The 22499-nt window shown below is 44.0% G+C and overlaps 1 protein-coding gene across 5 annotated transcripts; it reads left to right on the plus strand.

The window, feature by feature from the left end:
* The first annotated feature begins 435 nt into the window (after nt 1-435).
* On the plus strand, nt 436-21276 carry LOC27208506. 5 transcript variants are annotated; one of them, XM_016184060.3, is made up of 6 exons: nt 436-1023; nt 13557-14100; nt 14205-14321; nt 14723-14761; nt 15128-17690; nt 17756-21276. In XM_016184060.3, exons 2-6 carry the CDS (start codon nt 13681-13683, stop codon nt 18256-18258), a joined length of 3642 nt encoding a protein of 1213 aa, XP_016030546.1. In that variant the 5' UTR covers nt 436-1023; nt 13557-13680; the 3' UTR covers nt 18259-21276. The 5 variants fall into 5 exon arrangements, with proteins under 5 accessions (XP_016030546.1, XP_039150138.1, XP_016030547.1 ...); XM_039294204.2 differs by lacking the exon at nt 436-1023 and adding an exon at nt 5808-6065; XM_016184061.3 differs by lacking the exon at nt 436-1023 and adding an exon at nt 11573-11802.
* The last annotated feature ends 1223 nt before the right edge of the window (nt 21277-22499 follow it).

Genomic DNA, 22499 nt, shown 5'->3' on the forward strand with positions numbered 1-22499 from the left:
GAGATTACGATATTGCTTTAAAAATATTGTATAATTTTTTATTTTTGTGTGTTAGAAGAGTTTAGAACTACGTATGTCCGTGTATTTTGTGCGAAAAAGAGTGGCGGTATTTGCCAGGGTATTGGTGCTGCCAAAGAGATACCTGAGCCCGCGCGCTCACCTTGAATGAAAGTTCTGGCCTGTTGCGCTCAGTGCGCGAGAGGGAAAGAGACGGATAGGGAGAAAGAGAAAGAGAGGGGCAGAGAGCTGAGAGAGCGCCGAGATGTGGTTGTGATCAGTGTAAATGGCACTGCGATCAAGAACCTGAGACACCTGAGCTGCGCCCTACCTGTGTGTTGGTGTGCGCTGCTGTGTTTGAAGAGAAAGAAGAGAGTGCTGGACGTGCGAGTGTGTGCGTAAGGCCGTGTAATGAAATGCTGAAAAGTCTATCTGTCTGCGCAGTCGCCGCGCTGCCGCTGCTCTGCCTTCAGAAGCCTCTAACGACATCGACATTGAAGTCGCACCGCGACTCATCCGTAGTTTCAGTTTCCCGTAAGCAACAAAACGATCGAGACATGATTTCGTAAGACGCACGCGTTACGCTTCTACTTGCTTCAAGACAGCAAAAAGACCACTGATCCACCAGACTTTGCAACATACACCCACCCACAAAAAGTTCTGAAACTAAGAGTATCTAGAAGCTACAACCCCCAATTCAAAGTGATTTGTGTCTATCAGCTAAACTGACAAAAAAGTGACATACACATAAGACTGCCCCTAGTTATGCAAATGAAATTCCACTAGACCTAAGCCAATTAGTTCAATTCCCCAACCAGTGCACTTGTGTATCAAAAATATAGTTTGCTCAACTATATTCGAAAAGTTTAAGAATAACAAAGTGTCTATTATGATCGAAACTTAAACAGCCAGCAAGCACTTTTCGGCTTCGGATTGGATTTATTGCGTAATGGATTTAAATTTAGCCGCAACATTAGCAGCAACCTCAACAACACGGAACGGATATGCATTTAAACACTGAACATGGTAAGTACTTCTAAATGATTTACCTTATATAAACTTCGTAATATTTCCTAGCTGCCTTTTTATTGCTCCAAGTCAATTATATAGCCGACAAGCTAACGATCGAGCTTGCTAATAGAATTCGACGAAGGGTTTTTATGGGTCTAAGTTTACACATTGAAATTGTCTTGTTGAAGCAGTTCCCGAAAGTTCTGTAAAGAAAGCTTTCTTCGGAAGACTGTCTTCGTTGGAGAAGCTTCAGGAAATTTTAGAGCGGGTTTTTTTGGAAGGTGGTCTTAAGAGTTGAGAATGAATACGAATTGTTCTTTTCCCATAAATTGCATAATAAATCATACTGGCCACTGGTAATTAAATCTTTTCTTTCAAATAAATTCTTAGTTAATTTCTAATTTCCAGTTAGAACTTTTTTCAAAACTTCTCTTTTAATTTATTCTTAGATAATTTTTCTTTATTTCAACTTTTTTATTGACATCTTAATTGCTTGGGTTCTATTCCTGATTTTCAACTTTTTCTTCACTAAATCTCACATTAAAGCCACCATAATTTATGACTAGCGTTTAAAATTAACCATGATGTTACACAGCAGCCAGCAACATCTTATTATTCTTAACACCACGAAGAAGACTTTCACATACAATTTATGCTAATCATAAGTATTCGATAGAAAGGTTATATAATAGTACGTCGCACTGGGCGAGAACAAGTTTCCAGCAAAATGCCCAAAAAGCGGATAAAAAATGGTATGATGATTAATTACAGGCAGGCTAGAAAAATGGCATAAGCAGCTAAAATTTCTTAGCCGCAAATGGGAGATGGCAGAATGATGGGGACTGGGACTTCATTAGAAAAATCATGTATAAAGCTACCCCAATCTCCTGTCCCTATATAAACAAAATAAATATATATATATGTATATATTTTAATAATCACATCAGCAAAAACAACAATATAGCACTCACAACACAAATAATTAGACAAAACCAGTTTGGGCTTAAACAAATCGCACAAACAACAAAATGGGGGTAAATATACGCCGACGGAGGGACAGAGAGCAAATTATAGGCTGGATAGCAGATGGAGCGAGATGGCGACAGATAATTGGCGACGTAAGGCAGAAAAACCTTGACTTTGACTTTAAATGACTCGACAACTGATCGCACGCTAACACGCTCCAACAGACGGTGATAAAAGCAACAACGCCAGCAGCAGCGGCAATAAAATATTGTATAAACAAATAAATTGAAATCGAAATCGAAATGAGATGAGATGAATGAACACAACGACAAGCCGATCGAATGAAATCAAAACTCATTGCGAATTTGTAATGCGATTCAAAATCACACGATGATCATTTCAATATCAAGGTCATTAGCAGCTGCAGCTGTCCAAGTTCTGTCGTTGGCCACCTGCTCCCACAGAGCTGTCAGTCTCCTCCTGACTTGATTCCGAATGGCATTCGAAATGAGTTATATCTCTATCCGACCATATATCGCTTATATAGCTTGGAAACAGCTTGCTTCGTTTTGCAATTTAAATGAGCTCCCCGTCTAAGTTTGTGTATGAAAGCAATTCTTTTGATTCTTCTATGGCTTTTCCCTCTTCTTCATTTGTTGTTGTTGCTGTTTCTTTTTTTGGCACGCATGCCGAGAGTTCATTGACTGTCAGCCGCAAACATACACACACTCTATGCCCCCACCCCACATAACAAATGACTTAGGCAACAAACTTGCCTTCGTTCGGTTTTCGTTTTCATTTCGAGCACCAGAAGATGCTGTGTGCGTAAGCGAGACAGAGCGTTAGGGAGAGGCCAAGGACCTAGGCCAAGAATTAGAGAATCCCCTCCGCAAATCCCCCCTCGAAAAGTGAATCTGCCGCTTCAGCTAGCAGCAGAAGAAAAAGCCAATGACCAGGAGGGGAAACCAGTTCAGATCGGCTCATCCTTGGGCCAGGGGCACGGTTTGAGTTTGGGGCAGGTTGCAACAGCCAGCTCCTCTATCTCAGCCACCTCCTCCTGATTCCCGGATCCCCGGATCACCCCCCAATGGTACAGGCATCGCACATTGGGAATCATTTGCCGTGAAAAGGGCGTTCAACTGGCAAATGCTCATGGGCACATGGCGTGCTCAACTGAAGCAAGCCAAAGGTTCTTGCACTCAGCCAGTTCTTCTGCTTCTGCACTGGAAACAAGAGCTTAACAAGTGCTCTATTTTAAAGAAATGAAGTTAAAAAATGAAATAGCATCGGAAGTGGAAGAAACAATTCACAAATTTACCCAGCTATCTGCTATACGTTTATCATATTTCTAACTGATCTTTTATCTGCTAAACAATCAATCGCATAGGCTTAGTTCGGATTCTTATAAGCATATTTAGTTAAAGATATTGAATTATGGATAGATTTCTAGTTAGGGCACATAACGAATCAAATATAAGTTTTTTTCCGGTGTTCTTATGCCCGGTTCTCTGCCACTTCTAAGGCCTGATGAAAAGGGAATCAAATCACTCTTACTCTTGGCCAGCTTTTTTTTATTTGCTTGAGCCAGGGTTATTGACTCGCTCGTGGTCTTACCTTGGGCAGTTCTTCCTGCCTTTTGCTTTCTGCTGGAGCTGCATCTTCGTTTGAAATTGTTGCTGCCTTGGCCACTTGCCACGCACAAGAGGATGAGGCTGAGGAAGAGGTGGAGCTGCCAAGTCATCCGCGGCAGCTTCCCAGGTAACATACAAAACTAATAAGAGGCTTAAGAGAGCCGGCAAAGAGAACGCCGACGCACAGGTGGGACCTGCAGGTAGAAAGAAAGAGCGAACCAGGAAGAAAGTGTGGCCAAGCAAAAGAATGGAGCGAAAGAAGTGGTAGCGCAGCAGCAGATGAAAAGAAAACAAGTTCAATGACCGACCTACTCAAGCGCGTTATAACCAAAGCGCGCGCACACACACATGCATACACATACGCACTGCGGAGAGAGGAGAGAGAGCACATGCGCATGCGCACAGCTCGAAGCCGAAGCCGATGCCAAGCCGAAGTTGAGTGCCGAAGCCGAGTTACGAACCTCACTTGACGTTGAACTTTGGTGCGACAGGTTCTGTGTCAATGTTGTTGTTTTGTTGTCTTTGTCGCCTTTGTTGTTGCTGCTTTGACACTATCGTGTTTAGCTGTAAATGCCCGCATTGTTGTTATTGTTTGCAGTGCATAGACTGTGACATTGAGCACTCTGCGAAAAAGTATCAGGCAACTCAAAATTGATAAAATTATATAATATACACACACAGTAGTTCTCTGACTGTGAATTTAGCATTAAATAACTTTTATTTATATGAATACGTTAAGAATCCATTTCTGTCAGTGCATTGATGATCATTGATCGTCAGATAAAAGAGTGGGCTGATATAATAGGAAAGGGGGTGTTGGAGCTGTCCAACTATTTGTTTAGGCCCCTCTCTTTAGAACTGGAAATCAAATTATGCTCATTTACGCGCCATGAATACGTAATCCCCCAATTTGCCGGCCACTCGTAATTTGACTATGACAAAATGGCTTTTTATTAACCTAACGGTACATTCACCGGCTGTACTCCACCTATTACTTTTCTGTTTTACAGTTGTGTGTCGCGCTGGCCATTAAAATACGTGCTTGGCGTTCTTTATGACTATTTCGCTGGCGGTTAGATTCACAAAGACAACGCCGAAATGAACTCTGAAGAGGTCTAGCTCATTCGAATAGTTTTGCATAATGTCCCTGGCACCGAGACTTCCGGCTGCAGCTCTAGTTCATTGTCAACGGTCAATTTGCAATCGAATGGCAGCACAACCACCACAAACAGAGCATGCGTTGCGAAAGAAGAGAGCGAATTTGGGTTAGAAGAGAGCGCAGCGAGAGATGCAGCGAGAGCTTTGCAACGTCTGCAATGCACTTTAAGAAACGGGAGCTGAGCTAATGGAAAATGACATAAAATCATGGTAAAAAAGGCATTTAAATGCTAATCCCTAACAAGTAAGTTTCTATGATTCAAGAGATAGAAGCATTGAAGAGATATGATTCAAAATGCGAACTACCCTGAAAATGCTAACCAAATACTTTCCTAGCCCAACAAATCCTTAGCCTGACCTAACCCAATATGTTTTGTGTTCCAAAATAAACCCTGACTGTGTTATGTTCTAGGCCCAGAGCAGAACGAGCTGCACAGAGCCAGAGATCCACCCTCTATAGGTTTAGACTCCCGAACTTAAAAAAAGCACGATGTTGGCCGAATCCGCAAAACGAAGCTCTGCTGAAAAGGGCCGCCCTTGCTGCGCTGCTGCCGCTGTCGTGCTGGCCCTGTTGTTGTTATTGTTTCGCACTGGGCGAGTTCAGTTGATGCCAAGTGCAAGTGCCAATAGCATTGGCCTCCACCCCCCACAGCCCCCTGAGAGCCACCCAGAACCACCTTGTTTACTGTCTGCAGTCGGCGGGCAGAGAAGCCGACGTTGCAGCCAACTTCGCTGCCGCACTTGGCTGAAATCGAAGGGAGCTGGCAGCCTTTGCAGCTGCTCGTTATTTCAGTCCTGACTCGGGATGTTAACGCGTTGGGCAGGTCATGTCTCATGGCACAGCCGCGTTGCGTGGACCAAAGAACGGCAAAGAAAACCAGCAGGACATCCCGTGCACTGAGTTCAATACATAAATAGTTATATATATATATATTAGCTACAAGCTAAGGCCGCCGCCGCAAATGTGTTCAATTAGCAAACGAGAAGCGTTTAGAATAGCGTACATCGAGTGCTCCAGTGCTTCAGTGCGTTAGTTAAGTGTTAAGCTCGCCCTAAGTCAATGTATCTAATCAAGTATCCCGAGATACCACCAATTGGTGCAATGTGTTCACACGCCGATCAGCGCAGACCATTATACTTCGATCGCATCTACTTTCGCGACACCTTCGCCAACATCAGCTTCTTCAAGTCGCGCTTAAAGAGCCATCAAAAACTGGCCAACACCTGAAACAGAGCCATTAAGACTGAGGCCGCAAAACAGTGAGACTGAGTTTGAATTGTGCAACAACCGAAATCAAAGAGGTAACTACTAGAATAGGATTGTGCAATAGCCTCTGAGAAGTAAGCACCGGCTAGGGTTAGGGTTTTTTTTAGCATAAAATCTACTTTTGCTTTTGTGCTGACCATGTCCTAGCGCACTGACTCCCCCCGCTCCGCCTTTCGTTGTGAAAGTTCGCCGCTGCCGACGCAGTTCAACAACCTTTCTCTCTACACACAGTTCAGTTCAGTTCAGTCCAGCTCAGCTCGGCTTGGTTCGTTTCAGTTCAGTTCAGTAATGCACTCCGTACCGAGGAGCAACCCAGCCCAGCCCAGCCCGAAAGCAACCGAAAGCCAACCCAGAGGCAGCCCACAGCGAACCCAAACCATATATCCTTATATCCCAGACACAAACACCAGTCGTTGTCTCTTTCGCTCGCATGGCCTTGGTCGTGCGGCGCTTTTGCTGAATGGGTGGAAAAAATTAAAAGTGAAACTTAGCTGCGCCTGCCTGGGCAGACGATGACGTCGGCGCAGAAGCTCGGCTCAATTGCAGTCTGCAGTCTGGAGGTCCTTGCCCTCAGCAGCAGCGGCGCAGGCACGACCCACGGAGTTTTCCTCGCCGGCAGAGGCAAAGGCAGCAACTGAAACAGAGGCAGAGCGGAGTTTTCCACGCTGCACACTGTCAAGTCCACGTTCACGAGAGGAGCGCAAAAAGGACACAGAAGGAGCTGCGAACCCAACCCAAAGTTTCGCAGGACCTTCGCGTCTGTCTGCTGCCTGCGCCGCTGCCACTGCCGCCGTCGGCTGCTCTGCATCCTTCGACGTCGTCGTCAACGTCATCGCGTCGCATCGCCATCGCCATCGTCCTGTGTGTGTTTCGCTTTCCGTATTGGGTGTGTATCCGATTGCCCGGGTACGACGACCGTACGTGCCCGGCGGAGTTCATTGAACGCCAGCCGCAGCTCCAGCGATTTATGTATGGAAAGCGAAAAGGATAATGAGCCGAAGTCGACTGAGCTCGATGCCTGGGCCCTGCCCCAACATAACGGACTGCACTGGGCAAAAAAATGTTGGTCTATGATATTCTAAGTTAGCATATATAAAAATAGATAAGGTGTTATCAATCTTATGAAATTCTATATCACAGATGGGATTTAATCGATTACTTTGTATAAAACTATTTCTTTGGTCTGTTAGCCAGACACAATGACATCGAAAAGGACATTTTCTTGCAGTGTACTCACATCCACACTGATGGCGTCGTCTGGCGTCTGAAAATGCCTGAAAAGGGTCGTTCGCCTTTTCTGTTGTCTGGCCCTTATTTTTGTTGTACTTGTTGTTTTTGTTGTTGTTTTTTTCACTTTGCCCTGTGCGAATATACGAGTATGTGTGCTTTTTTACTTTGACTTTTTTGTTGTTGTCATGGTCTGGCAACCAATCTCTCTCGGCCCCGCCCCCTTTTCGCCAATGGGAGGCAGACAGTGGCTGCTCCTTTGTCGAATTTATGCGCATTTTCAATCGCTTTGTCGTAGGTCGTGTTTGTTGCTTGTTGTCGTACCGTTCCGTTCCGTTCGGAATAGTCGTCAAGGTAATGTGTCGCCCACAGGATTATGGATTTAAGCCGCTTCCTTGCGAAGTGTCCTGATCCGCCTGTCGGCGCAAAGGACACCAGTGAAGAGTTCCTTTGAGGGATCGATCGGTTGGGGTTTCTACTTAATAATTCTGCACTTTTAATTGTTGCTCATTGATTTTTGCCACAGGATAGTGATAGATGGGCATTTTCCGTAGTTCTTTTTCCCATTTCGTATTTTCTGGTAGCCATGACATCATCAGCCAAATCACTTGGCTGCAGTTGGATTTGCATTGCCTCATCGTTGCTGCGCCTCTGTCTCAGCCTCTGCCGGCGTCGGCGTCCACGTCTACGTCTGTGTCTGAGTCTGGGTAAAAAGCATTTGACCTTTGGGTTCGTTAACCCTTTTGTACGCTAGATGATGTAAGCCAAGGCACTGAAGGACCTGCAGCAGAAGCTTAAAATAAATATTTGCTTGACAGTGGGTAGCACTTAAAGATAGAAACGCCCTTGCTCCATTGGCAATCTAAGTTTCCAAGTATAATCATTACTAATTAAACGGCAAACAAACACATATACATTAATTATATCAAGAATAGCAACAACAACAATACCATGCAAATGGAAAACTTTCACTGCGCAGTAGGGCGAAAATTGCCAACTGATAAGGAAGCAAAGTGCAAACGAAAAGCTTAGCAAAGCTACTCAAAATAAACACTTGAAGCGTAAACTGCATTGATAAGAAAAATGCTGGGAAAAAAGGGGGGAAAGGGCCGAAAAGGGGGCGGTGCCCCTTCGAAAATAGCACTTAATTTATGGTTATTTGACCTACGTCAAAGCTAAGTGGAGAATAAATGCAATCAGCAAATGCTCAAGGGCAAAGCCTAGGCACTCAGAAATAATAGGGAAACAATCAAAAATCCTATTGATTTATTGCCATTAAAAGCAACAGCTGCTAGAGTTGGAAAAACAATTAGTCAAACGCCAAAAGATAATTCAGTAGAGCAGCAACAAACCAAGTTATACAACAACAATTCCCATTTGCAAAATGCACGAAAGAATTTCAAAAAGTGTGTTATTTTAATTTGATTATCTGCGAATGTCATGTGCACTTAATTATGCAAATTTTATAACGAATCGAAAACGAACACATTGCACATATATTTCAATTACCTGCTTCAGCAATCAAATGAATGAACTTAATTCTTGGGAATTGTTTAATTGAATACTTTCGTTTTTGTTTTTAGAGAATTTGCATTGAATGTGGTACAAAAAATGTTTAAAAATTGCTTTTAAAATTTGCGTACTTAATATACTTTCGCTTTTAGCTGTGTTGCTTTCTTTGCGTTCGATTTGAATTTTTAATTGATTTATAATTTACGATTATTAACTGACAAAATCCCCAACGACTTGACTGTACAGTGGGCATCGGCTAAGTGCTCTGCAGGAGTGTGAGCAGTTCAATCGCCTTTCCTCACTCTCGTTTGTGGGGTGGAGATTGCATTCGTTGTGCACATGCGCATTTCAAAGTAATGGCAACAGCAACAAAAACAAAAGAATGCACAATATTTTCAAGGTTAAAGTGCAACGAAACCGCAACACAATACCTAACCAGCCAAAAGGGGGTGGATTATGGGTGGGTGGTGAATGCTGGGTGGTGGGTACTGTGTACACAGAATCATCAGCATAAAAATAACTGGCATACCTTTTGTTCAGTGTCCTTGAAATGCTGATATTAATTTCACGACACTCTGATTAGATAATCACCTGCACACACCCACTGTGCGCCCTGCTTCCCCCACCTCCCCCACCCCTTCCTTATTGTTTTTTTTTTTTAATCTTTTTTTGCAATGCGGATGAGTGAGACGAATGCGGCAATTTTTGTTGTTTTCGCATTCAATTCGCATGCACATTCTCGACTTGTGACTCAAGGTTATGATGATGATGATGCTCTAGCTGAACGCCCCACCCGCCCACGGCCCCCTTCTCCGCTCACCACCCTCCCTGGTACCCTTAACGCTGAAAAGCTCACACAAATTATTATTACACAGGCAGAGTGAGAGAGCGAGAGAATAAACAAATAGCTCGCAATTTTATTTTATCAGCTGCCCCACCTCACCACCCCGCTCGTTTCGTTTTTCGCTTTTCGTTTCGTTTTGCATGCACATAAAACTAAATGCAAACTCCCCGCCATTCCCCCGCCATTTTCCACCCCTTTAGATTTTTACATTTCCGGGTTGTGCCCCCCTCCATCGCACACCCTGTATTTGGGCACTGACTGACTGCAAATCATCTCGGCCAACAATGAAAAATATGGATTAACTGCGGGTAATATCGTGTGCCGCATCTGTAAGTGCGAAGCGAGTGCCAGGCTAAAATCACTGTATACGACTTGAAAGTGTAGCGAATTCGATGTCATAATAGATTAGGCCTTGGGCAAAAAGACCTAAGAATGTGTAAACAAAAATTTGCAATTCCTGGTTCCGCCTTTGATAGGTATTATAGCTTAGATTATTAGAAATACCTAGACACATTGACAAGAAATTCGTTTTAGACTAGAGTAAGCAAAAAAATAGACACTTAATAAAATGATTATTTGATTAAAATTAAATAAATGATTGTGAGATGAAGTAATGCCAATTAAATATGACAATCTCTAGAAAACAAATATGAAATCTTTTTTAATCATTACTTAACAATCTTCTTAAATTGAGTTAAATCTAAGTTATACAACCCCTTTCCCAATACAGAAGCCTCTACTTTTGAAGCACTTCCATGGCTTGCATATGGCTAAATAATAAATATTTACATTACACTTGAAAAAACATCGTTAAATTTGTTTATTCATTGAAAGTACTTAGCTTCGCCGATTTCCTACTTAGAAAGAGCGAGATGGCGAACAATTTATGACTGCGCCGCTTTGGCAGAGTGCAGTTATCAGCTGAACGTGCACACACACACACAGAGTGCCATATAGAAGTGCATACATTACATTCATACATATATGTACATATATATTGGTATAGCGCTAATGCGGTTAGTACAGTTCACTTTGTCCTTGAGCGAGCGATTCCAAGCGGCATGAGACCCCATTTGGGGCTCTGTTCTGTTTGGCTCGGCTGCAAACGCTTCCCGCAGTGCAATTTGATAAAGATCGATGCATGGCGAGAGCATAGGAGCATCGCGGAAGTTTTTGTTCACTGGCGGCGGCGTACGCGGCATACACGGCGTATGCGCAATGTGCTCTTATCACGGGTCGTCAGCGTTCAAGTTGAATGTTGAATGTTGAATGCCTCTGATCAATTGCCTCTTGCTACGTTCTGTTTCTATCTACTTTTTTTTTTTTTTTGTGTTGATTTTTATGAGTATGTCTTGGTCTGTGTACTTTATTTATTTTTAATTTCCCTCGCGTCGAGTGTGTGTCCTTCAAATGAAATAGTGCGATGATTAGAAACGCAAAGCGCCAAGCGATTTTTACTTTTTGTTTCTAATGTCTGTATGTGCAGCTGTTTATTTTCATTTTCGCAGCGATAGCGAAAAGCTTTTTTGGCGCGCTATCTGCAGTTTCACGCTCACGAATGCAGTTTGTTGATTTAACTAGAATATTGTTGATTTTTGTGTAGCAAGGCATGCATGACTTCCTTGTGTGTCGAACGCATCTGTAAATTGCGCAAAGGGTTGCCGCCACCCCCCTCTGAAAAACGAAAGTATCTCGTGAGACCCACCAGCTCGATTCTTCCTCATTTCGTCTGCATATTTTTGGCTGACGGCGCCAGCTGGCAAGAACCCACACACAAATGTGGAAAGACATAGACAAGGGATGGGAAAATCACGAGCAGCCAGAAATCACTTTCTGCAGATCGTTTTCGCACATTTCCGCACTCGCAGAACAGAATCAAAATGCAATTCGCAAGTGCAAGTGCAAGTGCATTAGGCATCATTCAGTGCACACAAGCCGACATACCGACATTCAGATAGATTCACATAGTCGGTAGTGTTGCAATTTTGCATCCGTGTCGCATTTGATCGCCGGGGCTCGGGAAAATCGTATTTCGTACTTCGCATTCGCATTTCGCATTCTACGTGCGTGCAGTTCGACGAGCGGACGGAATTCGAGCCACTTTGTAGCTCCTTTTGGCCACTTGAATGGTTTACCGGGGTAGTTGAATATAGAAGCGTATTTATTGTTCATATATCTGTACCGATTGGGTGAGTCCACAACCACAACCATCACTCCCCACGAACGACCTCCAAAGTGAACTTCCTGGTTATGGGATTGCACTCAACTTGATTGGGGGGCGCGATATCATTTTGTATTAATAGTTGGGCTTGGGGTGGCGATAAGAAGAGTTCCTGGTATTTCCTGCTGCAAATATGCCAGGTTTCTAGCGAAGGAAATCCCTAGTTACTAATCTGCTTGCGGATGTTTGCCGCAAAATACACTTTATTTGTTCAAGTTGGGGTTTAACCATTTCCATAACCATGAATACCCACAAGAACTCCCCCCTAATTTATGTAATCAAAGTGAAGTGATCATGCAATTATATGTTTCCCAGCAAATTGTTCAAGGGCCCTCAAGGCGAAACCAATGCAACTTCCCCATTTCTAGGAAGGAACTGAATGGCCAGCCTTGCACAATAAATTCTTGATTGCGCAGCTGAAAATGTCCGAAAAGAGAAAAAAATAGGGAAACTATCATTTTAAATAATCGACAAGCAACCACCAATAAACCACCGCTGCAACCACTAGCCGCACCACCGAGCCATCGAGCCACCGAACGAGAAGCTTTTCGTCAGCGAAAAGCGCTTTCACAACCCTCTCTAGCGCAGAACTTTCCGAGCGAGAATTTGAGAATCTTTAACGGGATGCGTTTGTATGGCAGTGCAGTGAGTATTGGTGCAATGCCGGTTGTTGTGTGAGTGTGTGTGTGTATGCGACTTTCTATGTATGGGAAATTGCAATTTTGAGCTTTTTTGGGGTCTACGCCGGTTGGATGTGGGTCAGTAGTAGGAACTCTCGGTTGGCGGCGTCAACGTTTCCCTAGCTCTTCTTCACAAAAATACACATTGCAACCGAACGAAAAAAGACTAATAAATATTTCTACTTCAATCTTTGTTCGTATTTTCGTTGTCGTTTGCCGCAGATGCGTCTTAATTTTGTTTCCGCCTGGCGAATTTCGACGGAAATCTTGAATGTCGCAGTGCAAATAGTAGAATGCTGACTGAGCAGCAGGAGCTCTGTAGTCGTAGTTTGTCAAGCCAAGCTGGACGGCCACAGCCGGAAAATTATTCCGGGGCGGGCGGCAGGCCACACGGCGTATGCGTAACGAGAGAACGAAACGGAAAGTGATGCGTAATTTGCGGGCCCAACCAACAAAAATTCAAATAAAATTACAAATATCAGAATCAGTGCAAGGCGATATACAAAACCAGCAATCAATTATCAGTTTCATACTAATTAAAAGCCCAGCAAGAAGTAAACGGGTATTCTTTTCAATAAAATTGAAAGCAATGTAAGGGAAAAACCAGTGCAAATGCAAAACGAGAGTACAAAGCGCAGCAAACGGCAGCCAAATGAAGAAGAATAATTCAAGTGAGTTGTCTTCGAGGAATTTTCATTTCATTTTCTCCACCGGTGATGCGGTGGGTGGGCGTTGGGTGGCCATGCCCCTGAACGTGAACGTGTAACCTCCACTAAGGCCGTAATCTTGAACTGCACCACCAACCCCAGTGCCTCACCCCCTCCTTCTGGATGACCCCCTGCACTCGCTACTCGTCGCCGATTTGCAGTTAGCTTTTAGCAGTGGCGATAACACGAATGCAACACTGTGAAAATTCTGATGAGCTTTTCCAGGGTGAGGAAGTGCAGGGGTTCAGGTGTAGAGGGTGATAGGCGCCTCTATTTATAGCGCCAAATTATGACTATTTTTAAAACGCATTTTCCCATCCTTTGTGCCATTCCAGATCAAGTAAAACTTCAACCACAAACAACTAGCAGAATAAGCAGCAACCACTGAACCCCCTATATATATAAAACCAGCACATATATACACAGTGTTAGCTGAGCAACAATCTAGCTATAGTCGCCATGCATGGACATCACAACCACAACCATCTGCCGCAGCAGCAGCCACAAAATTCGCAGGAGCAGCAGGCGGGTGCCATCATGAAGGCAGCCAACCAGCCCCACCATCCCGCCCACAGCCATCAGCTCAATCACCCACATCCGCACCAGCATGTCCAGCCACACCCGCATCCACATCCGCATCCGCATCACAAGCTGTCGGCGAGAAGGGCGCGCAGTCGCAGTCGAAGTCGCAGTCCGTCGCCGGATGGCAATCAGGACTACGATGTGACCAGGATGCGGGAGGAGGACTTCGAGCGGCTGGCCGTCTACCTGGTGCCGGATGTCCAGGCGGAGCGGGGACTGCCCAATCGGGCGGACAAGACGCTGCCGCGCAGCCTGACGCTCAAGTCATCCATGGTCTACTCAACGCCAAATGTTAAGGTAAGAAAGGATCAATAAAAATGGAAAGCCATAAAGAACTCAAAAGAATTTACAGAAGAATGTGAAACTAATCCTTGCATTTGCATTATTTTCTTAACTTGCAGACTGAAGGAGTTTGGAGCAGCGGGGTCATCCCACGTGGCACTCGCTTTGGCCCATTCGAAGGCATTCCAACCTCTAATTATCCCAATGATAAGAATAAGGCGCGCTATTTCTGGCGGGTAAGCATCCTCATCACTTTCTAAACATTAAATGAAGGGTTAAGCATCTGTTGTGGGCTTTCAATTCATTTGCATCTTTTGTTTGCCTTTGTTTTTGGTCACAGCTCCTTCGTAAAAAACGGAGGTTTCAGTGTTGCCTTAAATGAGTCATTATAAAAATCACCTAAAAACATGCTTCCCCCATCCAATCATCCAGCCGAAAAGAAAATCGAAATATGCAACTAACCAACTCGTTTCTCTTTAATTTTTATTTCATGTGATCTAATCTTAAACCATCCCACAATTACCCAACCAAAATGAACACAAATATGTATAAAACAAAAAAAAAAAAAACCGATCATAAATTCAAAATTATACTTTTGCATTTTGGAACGAATTCGATTTGATTGTGGTTAAATCAGGTGCAGGGAACACGCCACATAACCTACGGGAATATTAAGGTACCACTCACGATTTATGCTTTCTTTGATTTCTATTTGTTGTCTTTGAATCCCAAAACTATACACCTGCTTTCCCAGCTAATCCACGATCAGCACAAACCTCTTTCTAACTAACCTTGCACTGCTCTCTTAATCTATACTTGTTGTGTATTTTACAAAAATTTAGGAATATTAAAGAGTATTTAAAAAAATACCTTTAAATTATGCAAATTTTTCTAAAAACACATCCTTCAATCTATTTTCCTTGTAGAATGAGCTATGTTTTTTCTTTCTTGTTGTGCGTCTTGTGTCGTTATGCTTTCCTTCGTTTTTCTCCAGAATTTTTCTAAATATCCCCATTTCCCCCGCTCTTTTCTCTTTCTGTAGATCTTCAAGGACGACGACTACTATTACTTGGATGGTTCCGATCGCTCGCAGTCCAATTGGATGCGCTATGTGGCCTCCGCGTATAGTTTATCCGTAATGAACCTGGTGGCGTGTCAGCACCAGGAGAGCATCTATTTCTACACCACCCGCGACATTCTGCCCAACGAGGAGCTGATGGTGTGGTACTGCAAGGACTTCGCCAGTCGCCTGGGCTACGATGTGGATCCTGAGACGACGATCTTTGGCGCCTGCAAGCAGGCTGTAGAAGCGGAGGAGGAGGCGGACGAGGAGGAGGAAGAGGCGGAGGGAGAGGACGGAAAGCCGCGATACTCGATGCCAGCTCCGGAAATTCCACCAGATGTGGCCGTGAGTCACATAACCTACGTCATGGGTCTCCATCTGCCTGTGGGAGCGGGAAGTGGTCCAGCGAATGGATCGGTTGCGGGTTCCGTTTCCGGTGCCACACCTCCACCCCCGACTGCCACGCCATGCTGCCGCCGCTCCAGTCCACCCGCCCACGTCAGCACCACCACCTCCACCTGCAACGCCCACCACCCGCACATCCAGCATGGTCGACATGCCTCCGTGATCATCGGCCAGGATCGATCGCCTATGGCCAGCAGTGACAAGGATACGGCGGGATCTCCTCTTTCCGGTCTGGACCATCAGATGACCCCACAGGATGGCAGCGTGAGGTCTGTGAGATCGGACGAGGGCTACCACAGCAACGAGTGCCACGAGGATGGACTCACACCACCGGAGGATTCCAGCGACAGCGAGAGTGAGCATAACTACGTGCTGGACTGCTCGAAGAAGGCGATTGCTCCCAAAGAGACAGTGATTGCCCAGGCCCAAAAGCCCAGCAGTTCTCCACCGGCGGTGGTAATGGCCAACACGACTACCAACTCAATGATTAGCCACAGTTCACCCACTGCGACGCCCATTTGCGAAACGGACAAGAATGAGTACAGAAAGTTCAAGGTGAAGATGCCACTGAAGTACGAGTTCAAGAACAAGAGCTGCGTGAAACAGGAGCCAAGCCTTAAGGAAGTGGACCAGGAGATGTCCTTGCCGCAGGAGGAGGAGGAGGATCAGGTGATGCATCCGGAACCCGATTCCATTTGCCCATCGACCACCACCCATCTGGGCGATGAGCACATGCTGATGATGGAACGGGAACGGGAGAGGGAGCGCGAAAGGATCCAGGAAAGGGAACCATCCAACCAGCAGCCCGCCTCCTCCACGGTCATCGTACTGGAACACAACTCCGGCGGTCAAGCCCGCACCATTGTCCCACTGAGTAAGCCCTACTACGAACCAGATCCTCCCAGCGAACGCTATATGCGATTTGGCCAGCCCTCTTCAAGCATCCTGGAGACCATCCTCACCAGCCAACATCGCTTGGAGGCGGCAGCTGCTGCGGCAAATGCCTGCCGACAGGCCAATGCCGCCACACCACCACCCACATCGCCCACGGAGATGGCCTACAGCTACAAGAAGTCCCAGCGATACGGCAATGCCGTGAGTCCGGATAGTAGCTCAAACCTGGGACAGAATCCCGAGCAGCTCTCCTCGTCGGCAGTGGTGGTCGGTGAACAGGAAATGACCAGAGCCACGCTGATCAAGGGAGAGTGCTCACCACCACCGCCTAGCCACCATCATCACAATGTCATCTTCTCGCCTTCGAGACATGCTGCTTATCTGGGAGCTGGAGAGGCGGGTGGCCACTCGCCCAGTCCAGGTTATCCTGGCTATCCCCACTATGGAGCTGCTGCCACCTCGACCTTCCACTCACCACCACACAGTTCCCATTCCCCCTTCGATCGCCAGTCGAATGCCTCCAGTGGTGCGGGTTCGGCCACCAATCTGCATTTATTGCAAACCAGCACCCAAATGCTGAACCATCCGCTGATGCAGCCCCTCACTCCCCTGCAGCGCTTGTCCCCGCTGAGGATTTCACCACCCAGCAGCTTGAGTCCTGATGGCAACTCATGTCCCCGCAGCGGCAGCCCCCTGAGCCCCAATTCCTTGGCCTCCAGGGGCTACCGATCGTTGCCCTATCCGCTCAAGAAGAAGGATGGCAAGATGCACTACGAGTGCAATGTGTGCTGCAAGACTTTTGGCCAGTTGAGCAACCTCAAGGTGCACCTGAGAACCCATTCCGGCGAAAGGCCCTTCAAGTGCAATGTGTGCACGAAGAGCTTCACCCAGTTGGCGCACCTCCAGAAGCATCATCTGGTGCACACGGGCGAGAAACCGCATCAGTGCGACATCTGCAAGAAGCGTTTCTCGAGCACCTCCAACCTGAAGACCCATTTGAGGCTGCACAGTGGTCAGAAACCATATGCCTGTGATCTCTGCCCGCAGAAGTTCACACAGTTTGTGCATCTGAAGTTGCACAAGAGACTGCACACGAACGACAGGCCCTATGTGTGCCAGGGTTGCGACAAGAAGTACATCAGTGCATCCGGCTTGAGGACCCACTGGAAGACCACCAGCTGCAAGCCCAACAATCTGGAGGAGGAGCTGGCCATGGCAGCAGCGGCTACATCGGAGTGTTTGGGTAGGTTTCAATGGCTTACTGCTGTTAGTTAAGCTTAACTAACAATTAAATTTTTAAATATTCAGATAAAGACCATCCCGAGCCGGACTCCCGAGAAGCCTACGAGCAACTGACGCAGCACATGCATCCTGCTGTGCATCCGGGATTGAGGCACCTCTCGAGTGGGGGTCAATCACCACCGCGCCTGATACCCCTGGGCAATCACATGGCGCCACAACAGCAGTCGCATCAGCAGCAGCAACAGCAGCATCAGCAGCAGGGCGTGCCACCGCCCCACTTGCTGATGACCCAACATTCGGTGGGTCCGGCACCCATGCTGCTGACCACCGCCAGCCAGTTGCCACCACCGCCGCCACACCATCAGCAGAACTCGCCCAGCCGCCTGCTGCAACATGGCCACCCACATCCGTTGCAGATGCAACAGCAGCAGCAGCAGCACTCGCCCAAGGGACTCAAATCCCTGCCGGAATCGGGGGTGTATCTGCATGGACATAATGTGCAGGCGCAGGAGAGCAGACCATCGGTCATTGAGTCCTCCAACCAGCCCATGATCATCGAATGCACGTAGAAGGTACATGCTACATGGCATACAAAACGGACATGGAGCAGCTGCAGCCCAGACCAGGAAGTGATGGAATCCAAGTGCAATAAAGTTAAATAGAGTTAAGCGACAGACAGGCAGACAGACAGACGATACCCCTTTTTAAACAAAATCGAAAAGGATAACAAAAACGCAGCACAAGTAAACGTAACGGTATTATTATATAGTTGTATATAGTTAGAGATTCCCCTCGTAAATTTTTGATCCTCCTCAAACCCTGAAATTGAAATTGAAAACTCATTTTCGCGCTATGAAAACTAGATCTCACCAATTGGCAATCCCATGAATTCTTCTTCTCATCATTATCAGCATGGCAGGAGAGCACTAAAGGCATATTATTTTTGATAAATATTTTATATATATACACCGAACATATAAAACAAAGTGAACAAAATTGGTTAACAGCAAGCGATTGTTAATGGGAAAATAAATGGAGCCGGCAGCAGATGAGAATTTTGCGGAAAACTGAGAACGAGAGAAAGAAAATGCATTTACACTTGACTTTCGATGATTTTCCAGTTCTGATTTGTTCTCACACCCTCGCTGTTTGTTTGTTTGTTGAGGCGCGCACCTTTAGATGTAGATTACGTAGTAAAGAGTTAAAGGATAAATAAGGATACATTTACACATACAATACATAGATTCAAGTTGCCTTATTTGAATTTCGTTAGCACTGAGATCCGCGGAAAGAACATTTCGATTATCTCTGTTCAGTAAGAACAGATCTGCAAAGCTTATATACGTATTTTATATATGAATATATCATTATTATACATACGAATATATATATTTATATGTATTTTATTATATATACACAACCGGAAATGCAGCAACAAACAAATGATAGCAAAACTGTACATAGAAGGAAATCTTATTTCGGCATCTGTTGAACTAGTATCGCCTAGCTATATATAATTACGTAGACCTCTAGGGATTACCATTACCATTATCATTATTATGATTACTATGATTATTACGGAAAAAAAGATATAAAAACTAAGCAACAAACAAAAGAAAAAAACGTAAAGAAAACTTAGCTGAAAAATCGGTGCTTTTGACTGTTTCCATTTGTCCACGTTTACATTTACGATTGTATTTGTATTTCGAAACATATGAATTATATTGTAAACCACACTAAATATATATAAAATATATACACGTTAGTATAACTCTCTAGGATATTTCCCCACAAACTACTTTGCGCCTTAATCATTCAACCTTCCTCCAGCTCCTTTAACTCCTTTCACCACAAACAAAAAAAAAACAACGGAATCCAAAAAATTTGCTCGTATTGTACTTTACCAAAATTATGCTCTCAATTAGTCTTCGTTTTCGTCTGAATATTATATATATAGTATATATATAAAATCTTTAGCTAAACATAAGCTTATAATCTTAATGAGGCTGACTAGCTTTAAGTATCCACGTAAATCTATTAAGCGCATATTAATTAAATTAGACACTAAGGTCTGTATATTAAAGGCTGAGTCCAGAACTCGGCTTCGATCTGTAAGACACAACACCAATTCGTAATGATTAAGTATTTGTCTTGTAAAGTACGAGATACGGGGTGGGAAGTTCGGGTAAATTCTGTAGAATCCCGATAATTGAGACTAAGACTATGCAAAAGTTTTTGTATTTTTGTATTTGATACAAAGCAAGCAGGAGTTAGGAAACGAGTGACGATGAGATGTTTTAGCCACGTAAAGTCTAGTTTAAGCTAGCCCTAAGATTTCTAAGCATATGCAATATTTATACGCATAATATTTCTAAAAAGAAAAGCAAAACGCAGAAAAGATGAGACAAGCCTACATACATGGAAAATATAAAAGAAGATAATCAAAATTATACAAAAAAACACAAAATTGATTTTTTATTTCTCGTTTGGTTTTAAACTCACATTTGTTGGTTGTGCAATAATCTAATTATTTTTTTTTTTGTTTTTTGTGCAATAGTTCGCGAATTTATGTTTTTGTTTCTCTTCGCCATCATTTGATCGAGTTGAAACTCTTTAGGAATCTACTAAAATAAGCGACACACATAATACTTTCCTATTTGTGAGACTGAATGAATTACTATATATACAATACTCGTACTCGTAACTCATAGAAAACCAATCGAAGCTCCATCAGCAGCCCCATCTTATAGAGGGTCTGCAGTGGACTCCACGGAAACCCAGACATTTCGATATATATTTTACCGAACCTTTTGTTTGAGCAAGCATTGTAATATATTACGATACGAATATGGATACTTGTAGGCATATAGATATATATTTATACAAAGCACACTTACATAAATACGTAGTCGTAGAGAGCTATAGCTATAGCTATTTATACATACGAACAACCTATGGCCTATGGTTAAAGCGCCCAACTTTGTACAGTAATTGAAATCTGTTTCAGGATTCAAGGAACGTGACGACACAACGTAAATTTAAATGGAGAATAAATGACTGCTTCTTAGTGTTATAAGTGACTCTGATTTAGGTCGAACACACATACACACATTTACACTCACTCACACACACAAAAACACACAGACACACACACAAATGATTCAAGGATCAATTCTAGAAATCAAATCCAAATATATATTCCATTATATATTCAATAAGTCTATCGTATACCTTTATTGCAATCAATATTTCAAATGTATGAATCTATATAATTACAATTATCTATAATTCAGCCCTATATAGATCATGTAGAGCCTTTGTTATATGTACGTATGTATGTCCTATGAAATTGTTTCCCCACTCTCTCTCTCTCTCATAAACACAAAATGTACAAAATTGGTTCTCATAAATAATTAAAAATTAGAAAAAGAAACAACAAAAACGCAGCGAATTTCATTTGCAATCAAAGCGAAGCCCAATTAAAAATGCAATTAAATGTAATCATTTTAATATTCGAGATGGAGATTGAGTTTCTGTTTGAACCCTCTTGAACAAAATAAATGTTGATTTACACGAGCCTCAAGGTATATACACGCTTATATATCACTCACCTCTTATACCACAATAAACGAAATAATTGACTATATGCATATTTATACGCCAATTACATGCGAGACATCTTAAAAGAAAGCATTAAAAACCAAAATCGAGCGGAAAGCAAGAATTATCTAATTATTTGAATGCAACTTAAATTCCTATTAATTATATATGAAATATCTCTATAAAATATCTCTAATGAATCACAATTAATAACAGTACGAAAAGAATGAATAAATACAAAAATATTTCATACTAAAATCATTTGATGCTTGAGTTGAACACAAAAAACGTGGCATACTTTTGGGGGATTTTGTTCTTAAGGGCGGTTTCTTATCACATTCTTAAACTGCAACAGGATAATTATGAATCGAACGATAACTTCTTTAGATGTAGAGCATTTCACTATTATTTAGTTTATAGATACTACAGTGATTAATGCAACTACATTGCATACAATTTGATTAAACTCAATTGCTCCGTGCGAAGGCAGCTTATCGCGACTAAGAGCTCTTTGACGGTCTGTCACTGCAAATGGAAACATCAATCACATGTCAATCTACAATGAAAGTAGGGCACTTCAATGCTTGCGCTCACATGTTAACCCCCCTGGACATGCAAATTGTGTGCGTTTACGCATAAAAAGATGACAACAAAAAACGTATCCTGATTATCGACGAGAAAACCCCCGGAGGCAGACGAGGTGCCATATCGGGTCAAACGCGTGCTGTGCGGAAATGCCACATGGATGGCTAAATGGAGCGAATGCCTGCATCCATCCCATCGCCGTTTTTCTACACCCCAACGTGCCGCGACCCACCCCACGCGCTCTTTCATCTGCGATTTTGCATAGAATTCCGGTCTGGAATTTTCCTCATTTTCATGTCAGCCTTGATTTTATGTTTGGCAACGTTTTATAGTTAAAGCCGATTATTTTCATGGCCATTGTGTCTGCGCTCCCGTCCACAATGGCCTCGAACCCAACTGAACCGATCCTCGGACCCTCGGACAATGCCCGGCTGCACTTCCCCAAACTTCAATTGCATTGCCTGTGTGAATGGCAGGACGCCTTGTTAATCCTGTTCCAATTACGCACATGTGAGTGCCTGCCATCGCATCCCATTCCATCGGCTGCATCCCTAATGGGCACTTTCGCTCTCGCCGCGTCCTTTGTCCCTTTGGCCGGCTTTGTCCATCGACCACTGGCCAGCGG

The sequence above is a fragment of the Drosophila simulans genome, chromosome 3L, assembly GCF_016746395.2.
Source record: "Drosophila simulans strain w501 chromosome 3L, Prin_Dsim_3.1, whole genome shotgun sequence".
Taxonomy (NCBI): Eukaryota; Metazoa; Arthropoda; class Insecta; order Diptera; family Drosophilidae; genus Drosophila; species Drosophila simulans.

Excerpts from the sequence above, each read along its gene's own strand:
- LOC27208506 (XM_016184060.3), top strand. The coding sequence starts at position 13,681 with ATGCATGGACATCACAACCACAACCATCTGCCGCAGCAGCAGCCACAA. Across the intron at positions 14,101-14,204 it reads ACTCAACGCCAAATGTTAAG|ACTGAAGGAGTTTGGAGCAG; the intron begins GTAAGAAAGGAT and ends CTTAACTTGCAG. Across the intron at positions 14,322-14,722 it reads AGGCGCGCTATTTCTGGCGG|GTGCAGGGAACACGCCACAT; the intron begins GTAAGCATCCTC and ends TGGTTAAATCAG.